General features: G+C 37.2%; 3 protein-coding genes and 1 non-coding gene across 5 annotated transcripts; 2 read left to right on the top strand and 2 right to left on the bottom strand.

The window, feature by feature from the left end:
- Positions 1-3711: 3711 nt before the first annotated feature.
- Positions 3712-4591, bottom strand: LOC104727892 (vacuolar lysine transporter YPQ1-like). Its single transcript, XM_010446953.2, has one exon. The coding sequence runs from the start codon at positions 4582-4584 to the stop codon at positions 3712-3714; it is 873 nt and encodes a 290-aa protein (XP_010445255.2). The 5' UTR covers positions 4585-4591.
- Positions 4592-4983: 392 nt separating this feature from the next.
- On the top strand, positions 4984-8495 carry LOC104723021 (vacuolar-sorting receptor 7). The gene is made up of 11 exons (XM_010441313.2): positions 4984-5602; positions 5884-6576; positions 6663-6751; positions 6838-6907; positions 6992-7152; positions 7295-7376; positions 7470-7552; positions 7643-7706; positions 7804-7932; positions 8019-8122; positions 8212-8495. Exons 1-11 carry the CDS (start codon positions 5293-5295, stop codon positions 8326-8328), a joined length of 1902 nt encoding a protein of 633 aa, XP_010439615.1. The 5' UTR covers positions 4984-5292; the 3' UTR covers positions 8329-8495.
- A 55-nt stretch (positions 8496-8550) lies between these two features.
- On the bottom strand, positions 8551-8624 carry TRNAT-AGU (transfer RNA threonine (anticodon AGU)). Its single transcript has one exon. It is a non-coding gene; the product is annotated as a tRNA-Thr (tRNA).
- Positions 8625-8686: 62 nt separating this feature from the next.
- On the top strand, positions 8687-11457 carry LOC104723020 (protein PLASTID TRANSCRIPTIONALLY ACTIVE 14). 2 transcript variants are annotated; one of them, XM_010441312.3, is made up of 12 exons: positions 8687-8801; positions 8891-9046; positions 9160-9297; positions 9389-9514; positions 9601-9729; positions 9842-9931; positions 10033-10183; positions 10295-10404; positions 10488-10559; positions 10656-10761; positions 10847-11041; positions 11126-11457. In XM_010441312.3, the coding sequence occupies exons 1-12, from the start codon at positions 8745-8747 to the stop codon at positions 11245-11247; spliced, it is 1452 nt and encodes a 483-aa protein (XP_010439614.2). In that variant the 5' UTR covers positions 8687-8744; the 3' UTR covers positions 11248-11457. The 2 variants fall into 2 exon arrangements, with proteins under 2 accessions (XP_010439614.2, XP_010439613.2); XM_010441311.3 differs by having other exon boundaries at positions 9157-9297.
- The last annotated feature ends 1521 nt before the right edge of the window (positions 11458-12978 follow it).

Raw genomic sequence — 12978 nt, 5'->3', positions numbered from 1 at the left:
TTTAAGATAGTTAGAATAAATCTATATGATTAATTAATGTATTTGTGAAAACCATTTTATGATTAGAAAAAATCTTATGTTCTGACGTAGAAAAAAATTGGGTCGAGTAAAGATTGCATTCTCTGCATGGGTGTGTATATGACCCATTATATCCAAATATGTATTACCCATATCCACAGCCGCTTCTAAGTGCATTCACGTATCCAACATTGTTATCCATGGGAGAAGAGAATGTTAGCATTTGACAGTGCATGGTTCATTGATTCTGCAATATTCGTTGTCATTAAATTGTACCTTTCACCCGGGAAATAAACACGCGCCCACATTCGGACACCAGCTCGTTGGAGGTATCCATGTAGTTCGGGATGACGTGCTTCAATCTCATTGAAAGCCTCATTAGAATCAGACAGCCTAAAACACCTTGCCGCTTTTTTCACCAGAGGGAACAAATGTTTTCTTTTGAACTTCACCAAGATGTTCTTATACAAATGGTAAGTGCAAATTCCACGCAAAGCCAACAGATACACTTGACCAATCGCTTTCTCTATTGACTTATGTCTGTCGGAGATTATCGCAAGATCCTTTTCGTCAGGAATGGCAACTTTGAGTTGTGTAAAAAATCAACGCCAAGACTCATCATTTTCAGTGTCAACAACAGCGAATGCTAATGGGAAAATTTGAAAGTTACCATCCTGAGCTAGGGCTGTTAGAAGCGTTCAGGATGAAAGCAAACAACTATCATGGAGAAACGTTCTGTCGCCAACAACAACTTTGCGCATGAAAGCAAACCCATCAATACTCGCACCAAAAGCAATAAAAACATATTTGAATTTATCTTCATCATCTATTTGAAGACGTGTGACTGTACCCGTATTTTCCCTTCTTAACTTGTATATGTAAGAAGGCAACTCGCTAAAACTATCCTCAGGAGTTCCCTGATCGATGTGCCTTGCATTCAGCAGTGTTCGATATGCCTTCCAATAACTCATTTGTTGACACCATACAAATTAATAAATCAGCCATAACATATAGATAACTCAGCCAATACATTCGAATAAGTCAGCCGTAAATAATCAATAAATCAGCCGTAAATAATCAATAAATCAGCCGTAACATGTAAATAACTCAGCCTATACATACCTATAAGTCAGCCATTATTATAAAATAAGTCAGTCGAAACATAGTAATTACCATTAGACTAAATTGCTTATTGAAAATGATTCCAACACTTTTAGGTTTAACATCCGGACCAAGATCACCAAGATAGTCCCTATAAAGACCTGCCAATACATCAGCTGTTTGATTGGCGGGATCTAGTAGAACGTTCCGTCACAGAACATGTGTGTTCCGATTCGTATAAACGAACATGAAAATTTGGGTCATCCCCTTGTACAGATGCACGAACTCTCCAAAGACATCCTTCAACCCAGCACCTATAAACCACTTGTCTCGGATTTGATACTGGTATATTAAAATCAAATCCATCCCTAACCAAAATAAGTTTCACGTGATTCCTCAACTGTTTTTTGCTCCTGTATCGTTGTCCTACAGCAATTTTTAGCGTTAACACCTCCAACTTAGTAGCCTCCGGATTCATCTTTGATCCGGCAAAGTTATCATCTTTATGAGCTTTCTTCTGAGGAGGCGGAGTAGGTGGGTCTTCCTCTTTACTCTGAGGCTCGCCTAATACAGAAAACTTCTCGTCATCAGATGACTCACCATCGGAGTCATCGAAAACATCAAATCGGCTTGAAAATTCATCGTCTTCTTCTTCGTCAGATGCTACTTCGACAACTTCTTCTTCTTCTTCGTTTTCTTTGTCAACAATCTTATCATAATCAAAACAAGTGCCTTCAAATCCCCCACCGTACACTTCGTATGTAGATTCTACTTTCGAGTCATTGCTTGGCCGAATCATACTTCCTCTAGCTCCACTAGTTTCTGTAGACTCTTTCGCCGAAAACTCTACACAGAGACGTAGCTGATCGGTTTTCCATAGCCCCAAAAAACATTGCAATTGTCGATCATTGGAGACAAAAACTGGTGGAGTATCATGCGCCATATGTTTCAGTGCCTTGTTTGAGAACATGTAGCTCAGCTTTAGCTCATGGCTAGACGTGTCCAATCCGTAGTCTTCAAGAACAAGCTCCACAAGCTTGTCGTGTGTTGTGCCTCCATCTATGTGCACAACTATACACCCTTTATCGTCGGTGTTAAATACATATCTCTGTGTCTTTACCCAGTTACCGGAAACAACTAGTACCGGAACTGGATCCATGGAAGATAATGAAGAACAAGGTGAAGAAGAAGTAGAAGAACAAGGTGAAGAAGAAAGTGAAGAAGAAGTAGAAGAACAAGTAGAATAACAAGGTAAAGAAGAAGTAGAATAACAAGGTGAAGAAGAAGGTAAATAGTTCACTTATTAACCAGTTGAAGAACAAGAGTCGAACGACGTTTCGATTTCCGGAGAAAAAAAATGATGACATGGAATGCTGACATGGATGCTGCGTCCGACGTGGCAAGTCAGCCATCAAACAAATAATAACTCAGCCTAAATAAAACTCAGCCATCAAACAAATTATAACTCAGGCACAACATGAATAACATCACAGTAATTACAAAGCATAAAAATTGCTGCCAAATTCAGCCGCTTCATCAACTGAAAATATGTAACTCAGCCGTATCGTTTAATAAGTCAGCCATGACTGAATAACATTCTAGTAATTAATCTTTTGCTACTAAGTCAGTCGTAATATGGCTGAGTTGTACAATAAGTCAGCCTATTACGGCTGAGTTATAGTTTTTCACCATAACTCAGTCGTAACAACATCTCATAAGTCAGTCGTTTTTCATAACTCAGCCAGTCGGAAAAAGGTAACTCACTCGTGTCGTAGTGATAACTCAGCCAATATTTTGACAACTCAACCATCGGGTGAAAACTCAGCCGTAAAGACGGCTGAGTTAGAGCATAACTCAGCCAGATTTTCATAAGTCATCCGTCCTTACGGCTGAGTTAGAGCATAACTCAGTCAGATTTTCATAAGTCAGCCGTAACGCTTGGCTGAGTTATGGTCTAAGTCAGTCGTCCGCTCTTACTCAAATGTTTTTTCCATAAATCAGCCGCAACATACCTATAACTCAGCCGCAACATACCTCTATAAAACGTTACGGCTGAGTTATGGTTACACGTCAGCGATTTCTGACGTTGCGTCTGACGTAGTAATGACATTTTTGTAATTACGTTTTTTCCGGTAACATAAAACAAGGGCACGGTGGGTATTTTGAAAATACCCGAAATATTCTAGTAATAAAATCTTTTTTTGTAGATTCTGGTAATATTAACTAAAATGTATAACATTTGAGTAAATCTCCCTTTGTTGGCTACATATGTATGGTAAACTTAAATGGGGAAAGTAGCATCTTTAATAGTCAGCCTCTTGAAAGCCTATGCTTTGAAAATATTAAAAAATCCATTTAGGTTTTGTTATCCGCCACAATGCAATGCATAAAGATAAAAATTTGTTGACAATGGATGAAGATGTTCAGAACCATAAACATCTTCTATTACTAAAAATCAAAGAGTACTTCCATCAGCCTAAAAACGCAATCCTGTTAAAAGAAACAAATATAAACTAACTGTACTACATTAGATGAATCTTGCTGGTCAGTTGAGACCAAAACTTTATGTGTGTGAGGCCTTTGTTTGAGCCATTAGACAGATTCTTCTCCGATCTCATCCTTCTTGTCGGAATCTTTAGCGACATTGCCACAAGGCCCACAACGGTAGTAGAAAATCTGAAGCAAAATAACAAAATCAAGCACAGCACATCCTCCAGCATCAACAAGCCATGGTAGATTCGGTTTGATATTCGACCATTCTACACTGGTCACAAGTATGCTTGCAACATAAGTCACATTACCAAGAAACGCAAAAAAGAACATCAACGGATTCAATCCTCCAGCATGTCCATTCCTCATAGTCATACATATTTGAGGAACCCTTCCACCCAAGTAAATAGCTGCCATCGCCCAACCCAACAACATTCCGATATTGTAGTTTCCTCCTCCCAAGTTACCGCTACTGACCTCCAAAAGCTTTCTTGCTCCTCCAACAACAACAAACGCTCTATCTTTCTCTCTCAAATCCATACTCCTCGAACCACTTAACATATTGAAAGATCCAAGAAACAAGAAGACAGAGACAACACATAGCATAGATTTGGTAGAAGGACGCTTGGCTTCCGCATGAAGCAAAGGCTCTTCCACATCAACCACCTGATGATTCCTTGTGTTTTTCAACCGTGGGTAGATATGGCCGTAATATATAGACTGAACATAGAGAACAAGTGTAGCCAGTGCATACACCACAGCCGCGTAGAATTGCACCGGAAGACTAGCTGGTTCCAACAAGCAGCCAACAATATTGAAGATATCACCGAGCATCCATGTCGTTAAGAAGGCTATAGAGACACCATCAATGGATTTTTGATTGTAATTACTCATAATCTGCGGTATCTCGGCAACACTCCAACTGATAACACTGATGACACCAAGCAATGTTGACAATCCATCTCGGAACAACATTGTTCTTCACGTATCGATACAGCCAAATAAACCTGTTGATAAACCCTAAAACAAAAAAATTACAAGTAGATGAAGATTATGTAAAGCAGTAAAGATTAGATTGTATTATTTATAAAGGGCATTTGATTGTTAGAAGATGAATAGGAAAAGGGTTTGAAAACTACATCGACCAAATTCTAAGAGGAATGGGAAAAAGGGTCTTCAGATAGGAGAGAACGAGAAATCCCTATTGATGTATAACTGATTTTTTTTTTTTTTTAAATCATAATGATAATTAAGTAATTAGAAAGAATTTATCCAAATAATTAGAAAAATAACAACTATAATATATCTTGTCTATGGTCACACTCAATGTTTTAATAATTTTCCAAAGTCGAGACTTTGATCAAGTCTCTTGCTATATCACCAACCAGTATAGAAAAAAACCATAAACTAACAAAAGTCTTAACATTTTCCAATTCTTTTCCAATTCCTAAAAACATATTTTTTGAAGTTTGATTTTTCTTAAATATAATTATCTTTGTTAGTAAGTAGTTATATATATAAACTAGTAAGTATGTTATCATCTTCAATCAGAAACTTTCATTTCTCTCTTTTCCTCTGTTTTTGTTTTTTTGTTCTCTCTGAATTTCTCCTTCATTTTACCGGGAAAACAGTACTAGAAAGATCAATCATCGACCAAACCCATCTTGGGTGGTGTTTTCAGAGATGGGTTTAGTCAACGGGAGAGCTTCGTTGACCTATCTCCTCGCTGCGTTGACCATCATCATATTCATCGCCATGGTGGTCGTGGACGCGAGGTTTGTGGTGGAGAAAGAAAGCATAAGCGTGCTGAATCCGGAGGAGATGAGGTCGAAGCGTGACGGCTCCATCGCCAACTTCGGGTTACCCGATTACGGCGGGTTTTTAATCGGGGCGGTAGTTTATCCGGATAGTAAAACCGATGGATGCTCTGCTTTTGGTAAAACCTTCAAGCCCAAGTTTCCTCGTCCCACTATTCTTCTTCTCGATCGTGGAGGTACAAAAGTTTTAAAACCTCTGTTGCTGTTCATTTACTGTTGTTTTGCAGATAGTTGAAACATGTCTTTGTTCTAAGATTTGGTTGGTACGAATTTCAAATACGGTTTGTTCTGAATTCTAGGTTGTACTGCAAATTTAGGTTTAGACTTCAAAGATTTAAACTTTAGTCACTTGTGTGCCGTAATAGCCAATATGACTGATGGGTTAACAGTGGATCTGTGTTAATGTTTTGTATCATTAGTTTAAGAGTTACTTTTGCTCCATTACTGGATGTTTCAGGTTGCTACTTTGCCTTGAAAGCGTGGCACGCGCAGCAAGCAGGAGCCGCGGCAGTTCTTGTGGCGGATAATGTAGACGAGCCATTGTTGACAATGGATTCACCAGAGGAGAGCAGAGACGCGGATGGTTTTATAGAGAAGCTAACAATCCCATCGGTTTTGATTGATAAATCGTTCGGAGATAGCTTAAGACAAGGGTTTCAGAAAGGGAAAAACATAGTCCTGAAACTAGATTGGAGAGAATCAGTGCCTCATCCTGATCAGAGAGTAGAATATGAGCTGTGGACTAATAGCAACGACGAGTGTGGTGCACGGTGTGATGAACAGATGGATTTTGTCAAGAACTTTAAAGGTCATGCTCAGATACTCGAGAAAGGCGGTTATGCCGCGTTTACGCCGCATTATATCACTTGGTTTTGCCCTTTTCAGTATATAAACAGTCCGCATTGTAAGTCTCAGTGTATAAACCATGGGAGGTATTGTGCTCCTGACCCTGAGAACAATTTCAGAGAAGGGTATGAAGGGAAAGATGTTGTGTTTGAGAATCTGAGACAGCTTTGTGTGCATCGAGTTGCGAATGAGAGTAGCCGGTCTTGGGTTTGGTGGGATTATGTTACTGATTTTCATTCTCGTTGTTCGATGAAGGAGAAGAAGTATAGCTTAGAGTGTGCTGAGAGTGTTATCAAATCTCTGAGTAAGAATCTTTTTTTTCCCTTTTAGATCTTTTGTAAAAGAGAGTCTTCTTTGTTTTGAGTTATGAATCTTCACGACTTGTTTCAGAGTTACCCATTGAGAAGATCAACAAATGCATCGGTGATCCTGAGGCTGATATCGAGAACCAAGTTCTAAGAATTGAGCAAGTAGCACAAGTCAGTTTTCAACTTTCTTTATTTATATTTTCAAGAAGCATTTCAGAGGTTTGGTTTTTAACTGTTTTGTATGTAATCATATCAAGATTGGCCGAGGAAAGCGGGGAGATATTACGATATTGCCAACATTAGTCATCAATAACGCCCAATATCGAGGTTAGATCATCATATTTTTCAATATCATAACATCTCTTTCTGAAAATGCTGAAATGTATGTTGTTACCATTTGTAATTGTGAAGGGAGATTGGAGAGGACGGCTGTTCTAAAGGCGATATGCGCTGGATTCAATGAAACATCAGACCCTCCCATTTGTTTAAACACAGGTCTAGAGACAAATGAGTGCCTTGAAGACAATGGTGGTTGCTGGCAGGACACAAAAGCAAACATAACTGCTTGTAAAGTATGTCGTAAAACCGAGCTTATCACGTCACATCTCACCACTACTATATTAACTATCAGTATAAGTTTGTTTGGAAATTTTTTGAAAAGCTAGAGATATATTTTCTAGTCCTATAATACACCAATCTGTTTTGTTTGAGCAGGACACATTCAGGGGACGACTCTGCGAGTGTCCAGTTGTAAAAGGTGTTCAATATAAAGGCGACGGGTACACTTCATGTACACGTAAGTTCACACTTCACACAACATATCCCTCATATGTTGAGACCAGTTTCTTGATTTTTCTCTGAACACCTGATCTGTAATTGCGCTTTGCAGCTTATGGACCTGCGAGGTGTACTATAAACAATGGAGGTTGCTGGTCTGACACAAAAAATGGCTTAACTTTCTCGGCTTGCTCAGTTCAGTGATTCTCTTGTTATAATCCAATCTCTCCCTTTCAAAGTTCTTGTTTTAGTTACATCATCTCTTTGCTATTTATGAACAATTAGGACTCCGTGTCTACTGGCTGCAAATGTCCTCAAGGTTTTAAAGGCGACGGTTTCACGTGTGAAGGTCCATAACTCTTAACTTGTCAATTTTAATCTCAAAAGAAACAACATAAGCATTTACCAATTATGTAATTCTGTGTTCTGATATGGCTCTGTTGCAGATATTAACGAATGTAAAGAGCGTTCGGCGTGTCAATGCAGCGGTTGCAGATGCAAGAACTCATGGGGTGGATACAAATGCAGTTGTTCTGGTGACCGGCTTTACATAAACGATCAAGATACTTGTATAGGTGAATATTATCAATCAAGATTTATATGACTCATATTTCATAACAATTACACTATTTACATTGATAGTTTCAACCATATTTTACAGAGAGATATGGATCAAAATCAGCATGGTGGCTCACATTCTTGATACTAACTATCGTCGCAGTAGCCGGTTTAGCTGGTTATCTATTCTACAAATACCGGTTCAGGGTACTACTCTTTCTGATTCTACAAAAGCACTTTTGAAGTTGATGTTTTAGGATTTTCAAACTAACTTTACTTCGGTTTTTCCCACACAGTCTTACATGGACTCGGAGATTATGACGATCATGTCACAGTATATGCCGCTTGAGAGCCAAAGAGCTCGTGAAGTTCCATCAGAAGTTGAACCTCTCACACACAACTCTACACCCTAATAATAATTATATGACCAAACTCCAAAGTAACAGAATAATAGTTCCTACACAAAGAAATGTTTGAGATCATGTGATGTACATATGGACTACATTGTAAAAATAAAAGAGTGAAAGATAGAGTTATGTCTATTATATGGCAAAAAATAAATCTACATTGTATTGACAAATTTGGGTGTAAAGAAACTCTTAATTCAATGGAGAGGAAAAAAAGAATACTAATTATGCTTTCATTGAGAGTTGAACTCAAGACCTCCCGCTTACTAAACGGGTGCTCTAACCAACTGAGCTATGAAAGCTTTCTTGTCATATTTTATCACATATTTAATATATCCCGTAATTACAACAAAAACTTGAAAACAAAGGATAACGATCTTCGTCTCCCTCTCCTAAACCCCATTTCTTTTTTCAGTTCAGGAATGGCTTCTTCAGTCTCTCTTCAGTACCTGACCAACACCTTCATCTCCAAACCCCAGGTTCTTCTTAATCATGTCTCTCTATATAACTTTTGTTGCGTCTCTGTCTGAAATTTTCTGACTACTCAAATTTTTTCCGGGACACAAAGGGTTTCTACAACGGAACTGTATCAGCACCAAGACCCAGAAGCAATTTCGTAAGAGAGAGACAAAATGGTGTCCGACCCATCAAAGTTACTTCTCTTCAGACACAACCTTTCCCTCTGTTTCAATCTCCTGCTTCTGAAGAATCGTCTTCGTCCGAGGTAAAATCTTGAAATCTTGAGTCTTTTAAGGTTTAAATGAGTTCTAAAGGAAGTAACTTTAGACAATTTTGTGCATTGGCCCCTCATCTGTGAAATTGATTCTTCATTAGCAGCTGGAGCCAGCAGATCCGGATTTCTACAAAATCGGATATGTTCGTAGTGTGAGAGCTTATGGGGTTGAGTTTAAAGAAGGCCCAGATGGTTTTGGTATCTATGCCTCTAAGGATATTGAACCTCGCCGTCGAGCTAGAGTCAGTCTTCTTTAGTTTTAAAGTTCACACCTTTTTTTTTTATCTTTTAAGGCATTCTCGTTTGAACTGTTTTTTTTCTCTCTCACTGCAGGTGATAATGGAGATTCCTTTAGAACTGATGATAACTATTAGACAGAAGCATCCTTGGATGTTTTTCCCTGATATTGTTCCAATTGGTCATCCCATTTTCGATATCATCAACTCAACTGATCCTGAGGTAAATAACACATTTTGTGCTATTTGATATCATCATCTTTCTCAAAGTCCATTTCATTGTTAACAAAGTGTGTTTGGTTATTACAGATTGATTGGGATCTCAGATTAGCGTGTCTTCTGTTATTTGCTTTTGATCGGGAAGATCACTTCTGGCGACTCTATGGTGATTTTCTGCCAGCTGCTGATGAGTGCAGCAGCTTGCTTCTAGCTACGGAGGTGCGTTGAGTTGAAACTGATCACATTTACTTCTAGTTGTTACATTATTTATTAGCTGTTCTTTTGATGTTATGGTTGATGATATCTAACTCTGTGTGTGTTTTTGATATAGGAAGACCTTGCGGAGCTTCAAGATCCTGATCTTGTTTCAACTATTAGACAACAACAGAAACGAGTCCTAGAATTTTGGGAAAAGAATTGGGTAACGAGGCATGAAGCCTAATATTTGTTTTGCAATATATGTCTTGTACATTTTTTGGTTATAGCTGTTTTGTTCATTGACAAGTTGTAATTCCAACTCAGCATTCAGGTGTTCCTCTGAAAATCAAAAGGCTAGCTGAGGATCCAGAAAGATTCATTTGGGCGGTTAGTATCGCACAGACACGATGCATCAGTATGCAAACTAGAGTCGGTGCTTTAGTTCAGGAATTAAATATGATGATTCCTTATGCTGGTAAGGACGATTTTGTTGATTGGTTGTTGATAAATTAAGATTTACTATCAATGAAATTGGTGTCGAAGGCTCACAATTGATCATGGAATTATTTGATCAACTTCTCTGCAGACATGCTAAACCACTCCTTTGAACCAAACTGTTTCTTACATTGGCGTCCTAAAGATCGCATGCTTGAGGTTATGTCAAATGCTGGTCAAGCAATCAAGAAAGGTGAAGAGGTAAGGGACTCAAAATGTTCCTAAAGTGTCAGGTTCACTTCACTGCATTATCTAATCTCATTTTCCTATAATGCTTTTGGCAGATGACGATTAACTACATGCCAGGACAGAAGAACAACATGCTTATGGAAAGATATGGCTTCTCTACTCCTGTGGTAATGCTTTTCACAACAAAACATTCGTTTTACCCCAATCTATGGTTACTTTGCTAGTTTGTTTGTTTGTTTATGTTATTTTTGGGTCTGCTGCAGAATCCGTGGGATGCTATAAAGTTCTCTGGAGATGCTCGCATCCATTTAAATTCCTTTTTATCTGTCTTCAATATATTTGGTCTTCCTGAAGAATATTACCATGATAGTAAGTTCGTTTGCTTTCGTTTGCTCTCTATTCCTCAACAAAAGAAAGAGAAATGAGCATGAATGTTTACCTAAATCTATGGCAGGCGAGTTATCAGGAGGTGATACTTTTGTTGATGGAGCAGTTATAGCTGCAGCAAGGATATTGCCAACTTGGTCAGACATAGATCTTCCTCCAATTCCAAGTGCGGAGAAAAAAGCAGTTAAAGAGTTGCAAGATGAATGTCGAAAGATGCTTGCGGAATATCCAACAACAGCAGAGCAAGACCAGAAATTGCTAGGTATTGTCTAACTAAAGATATGTGTATACACTGATTAGTTATTTCGAATAAAGATTAACACTTAAGCTTTCTTTTTCGTGACAGATTCAATGTCAGAAGCAAGGACAACGTTTGTGACAGCGGTTAAGTATAGAATGCACAGGAAGATGTTCATTGGAAAGATCATCAAGGCACTTGACATCTATCAAGAACGGTTATTGTATTGATCCAATTCGTACTTAGTCCCCCCTGCCTTTGAGCTACTTAGAAACTGCACCATGGAATTGAAAGGTTCTGGATTCTTGTTTAGTGTAAGTTTATGTACTAGTATGGAACAGTTAGACTAAATTTCTTAGTTTGTTATATCGTAAACCAGTGATAATCTTCTTTTTGGCTGTTTTAATGGGGTTGATTAGCCAACCAACGCTTTGGAATCATGTGTTTTCTTTTTTTCTGATCTTGAAATGGTGGTTACAAGTAAAATCATTTGGTGGGACTAGTTTAAGACTCAAATTATCCCTTAATTATTGAACCCCCTTAGTATGATATTATGAGTCTCAAATGTTTTAGGCTAATTTGTCGAACTTCAAATTTTGATGTTGCTTGTTGAACGTTCTCAGCTGTAAAAAAGGCGATGATGATTGATTAGTCTCAATAATTAATTATTACTTATACTAATTTAACCTTGTGGTTACCCTAATCAATCAAATCCTATTGCGTCTCTTCTACTCTTTGTCAAGCATTACTCTTTTTTCAAAAAAAGTTACGGTCCAAACCAAACAAACCTACTTTTGAGTTATACAGAACCATAAGCTACGCAATCCATTTTTTAACCTTTGGCTACTTATATGATACATTGACTAACTTGATTCACAATAATTCTCTTATCTAATTATATCGTCAGTATTTTGAATTTCAATTCTTGGAGTAAAACCACTATGTGTTTCACAATTCTTGCCATGCAATGAAATTACTCTATATATTACTTTGAATATATGATTAAACTTAAGTATAATCAAGTTAGACATATGATTTGACTAACTCGATTCATAATAATTCTCTTATGTTATTATTATATCTTCAATATATTGAGTTTCTTATTCTTGAATTAAAACCACTATGTGTTTCACAATTCTTGGCTTCTTGCCATGCATATTGAAATTACCCAATATATTAATTACTTTGAATTTATGATTAAAATAAAGTATACTCAACCAAACAATAAACAAAAATAAAATAAAATGAAGCATCTTGACCTTTTTGGTGGATCGAAGATGATTCCTTTGTCTCATTCTTTTGGATTGAGAACCTAGTTCAATAGGATATTAGCATTTTTTTAATTATAAGTTATCCCCGTCTAATTATCGAACAAGTTGTTGTACGTATGCTTGATTCGATCTAGCGTTATCACGGTCAACCAAATTTTTTATATAAATAACTATATTAGAAAATGACATAAAGTGATCTTGAGGTATTATTCCATTTCTATTTATAATTAGATAGGAATAATGAAATTCAAGCTAGATTTCAAATTAATGAACAAAAAACTTATAAGCACACATACAAATAATTAACCCCAATCATTCAAGGGAAACAAAAATAAAACATCAACTCAATGGGATGGGAAAATGTTGAAAACTTGGTCGTACGTTGATCACTTGTCATTAGTTCGTCAATAAACATTTGATTTGTTAATGTGTCATCGAAACGTCTATTGGTAAAATACTACTAATAGAAAAAAAATTGATGAGTAAATTTTATTTGACTTGGTAATAATAGTATATAGGGTATCACATGATGACATATTAATGTACGTACGTAAATTTATAAAGATATGGAAACACAACTGCTCTCTTTATCGTGAAAAGGTTGAAGTGATGAGAAGCTAACACACTTGACCAAAGCAAAAAAAAAAAATAAAGATACAAAATATCATTCAACCAAGTCATTTTCTCAAC

Source organism: Camelina sativa, chromosome 11, assembly GCF_030686135.1.
Source record: "Camelina sativa cultivar CO46 ecotype springtype chromosome 11, ASM3068613v1".
Taxonomy (NCBI): Eukaryota; Viridiplantae; Streptophyta; class Magnoliopsida; order Brassicales; family Brassicaceae; genus Camelina; species Camelina sativa.
The sequence above is the reverse complement of the archived record's forward strand: the minus strand, read 5'-3'. Positions and strand labels throughout refer to the sequence as shown.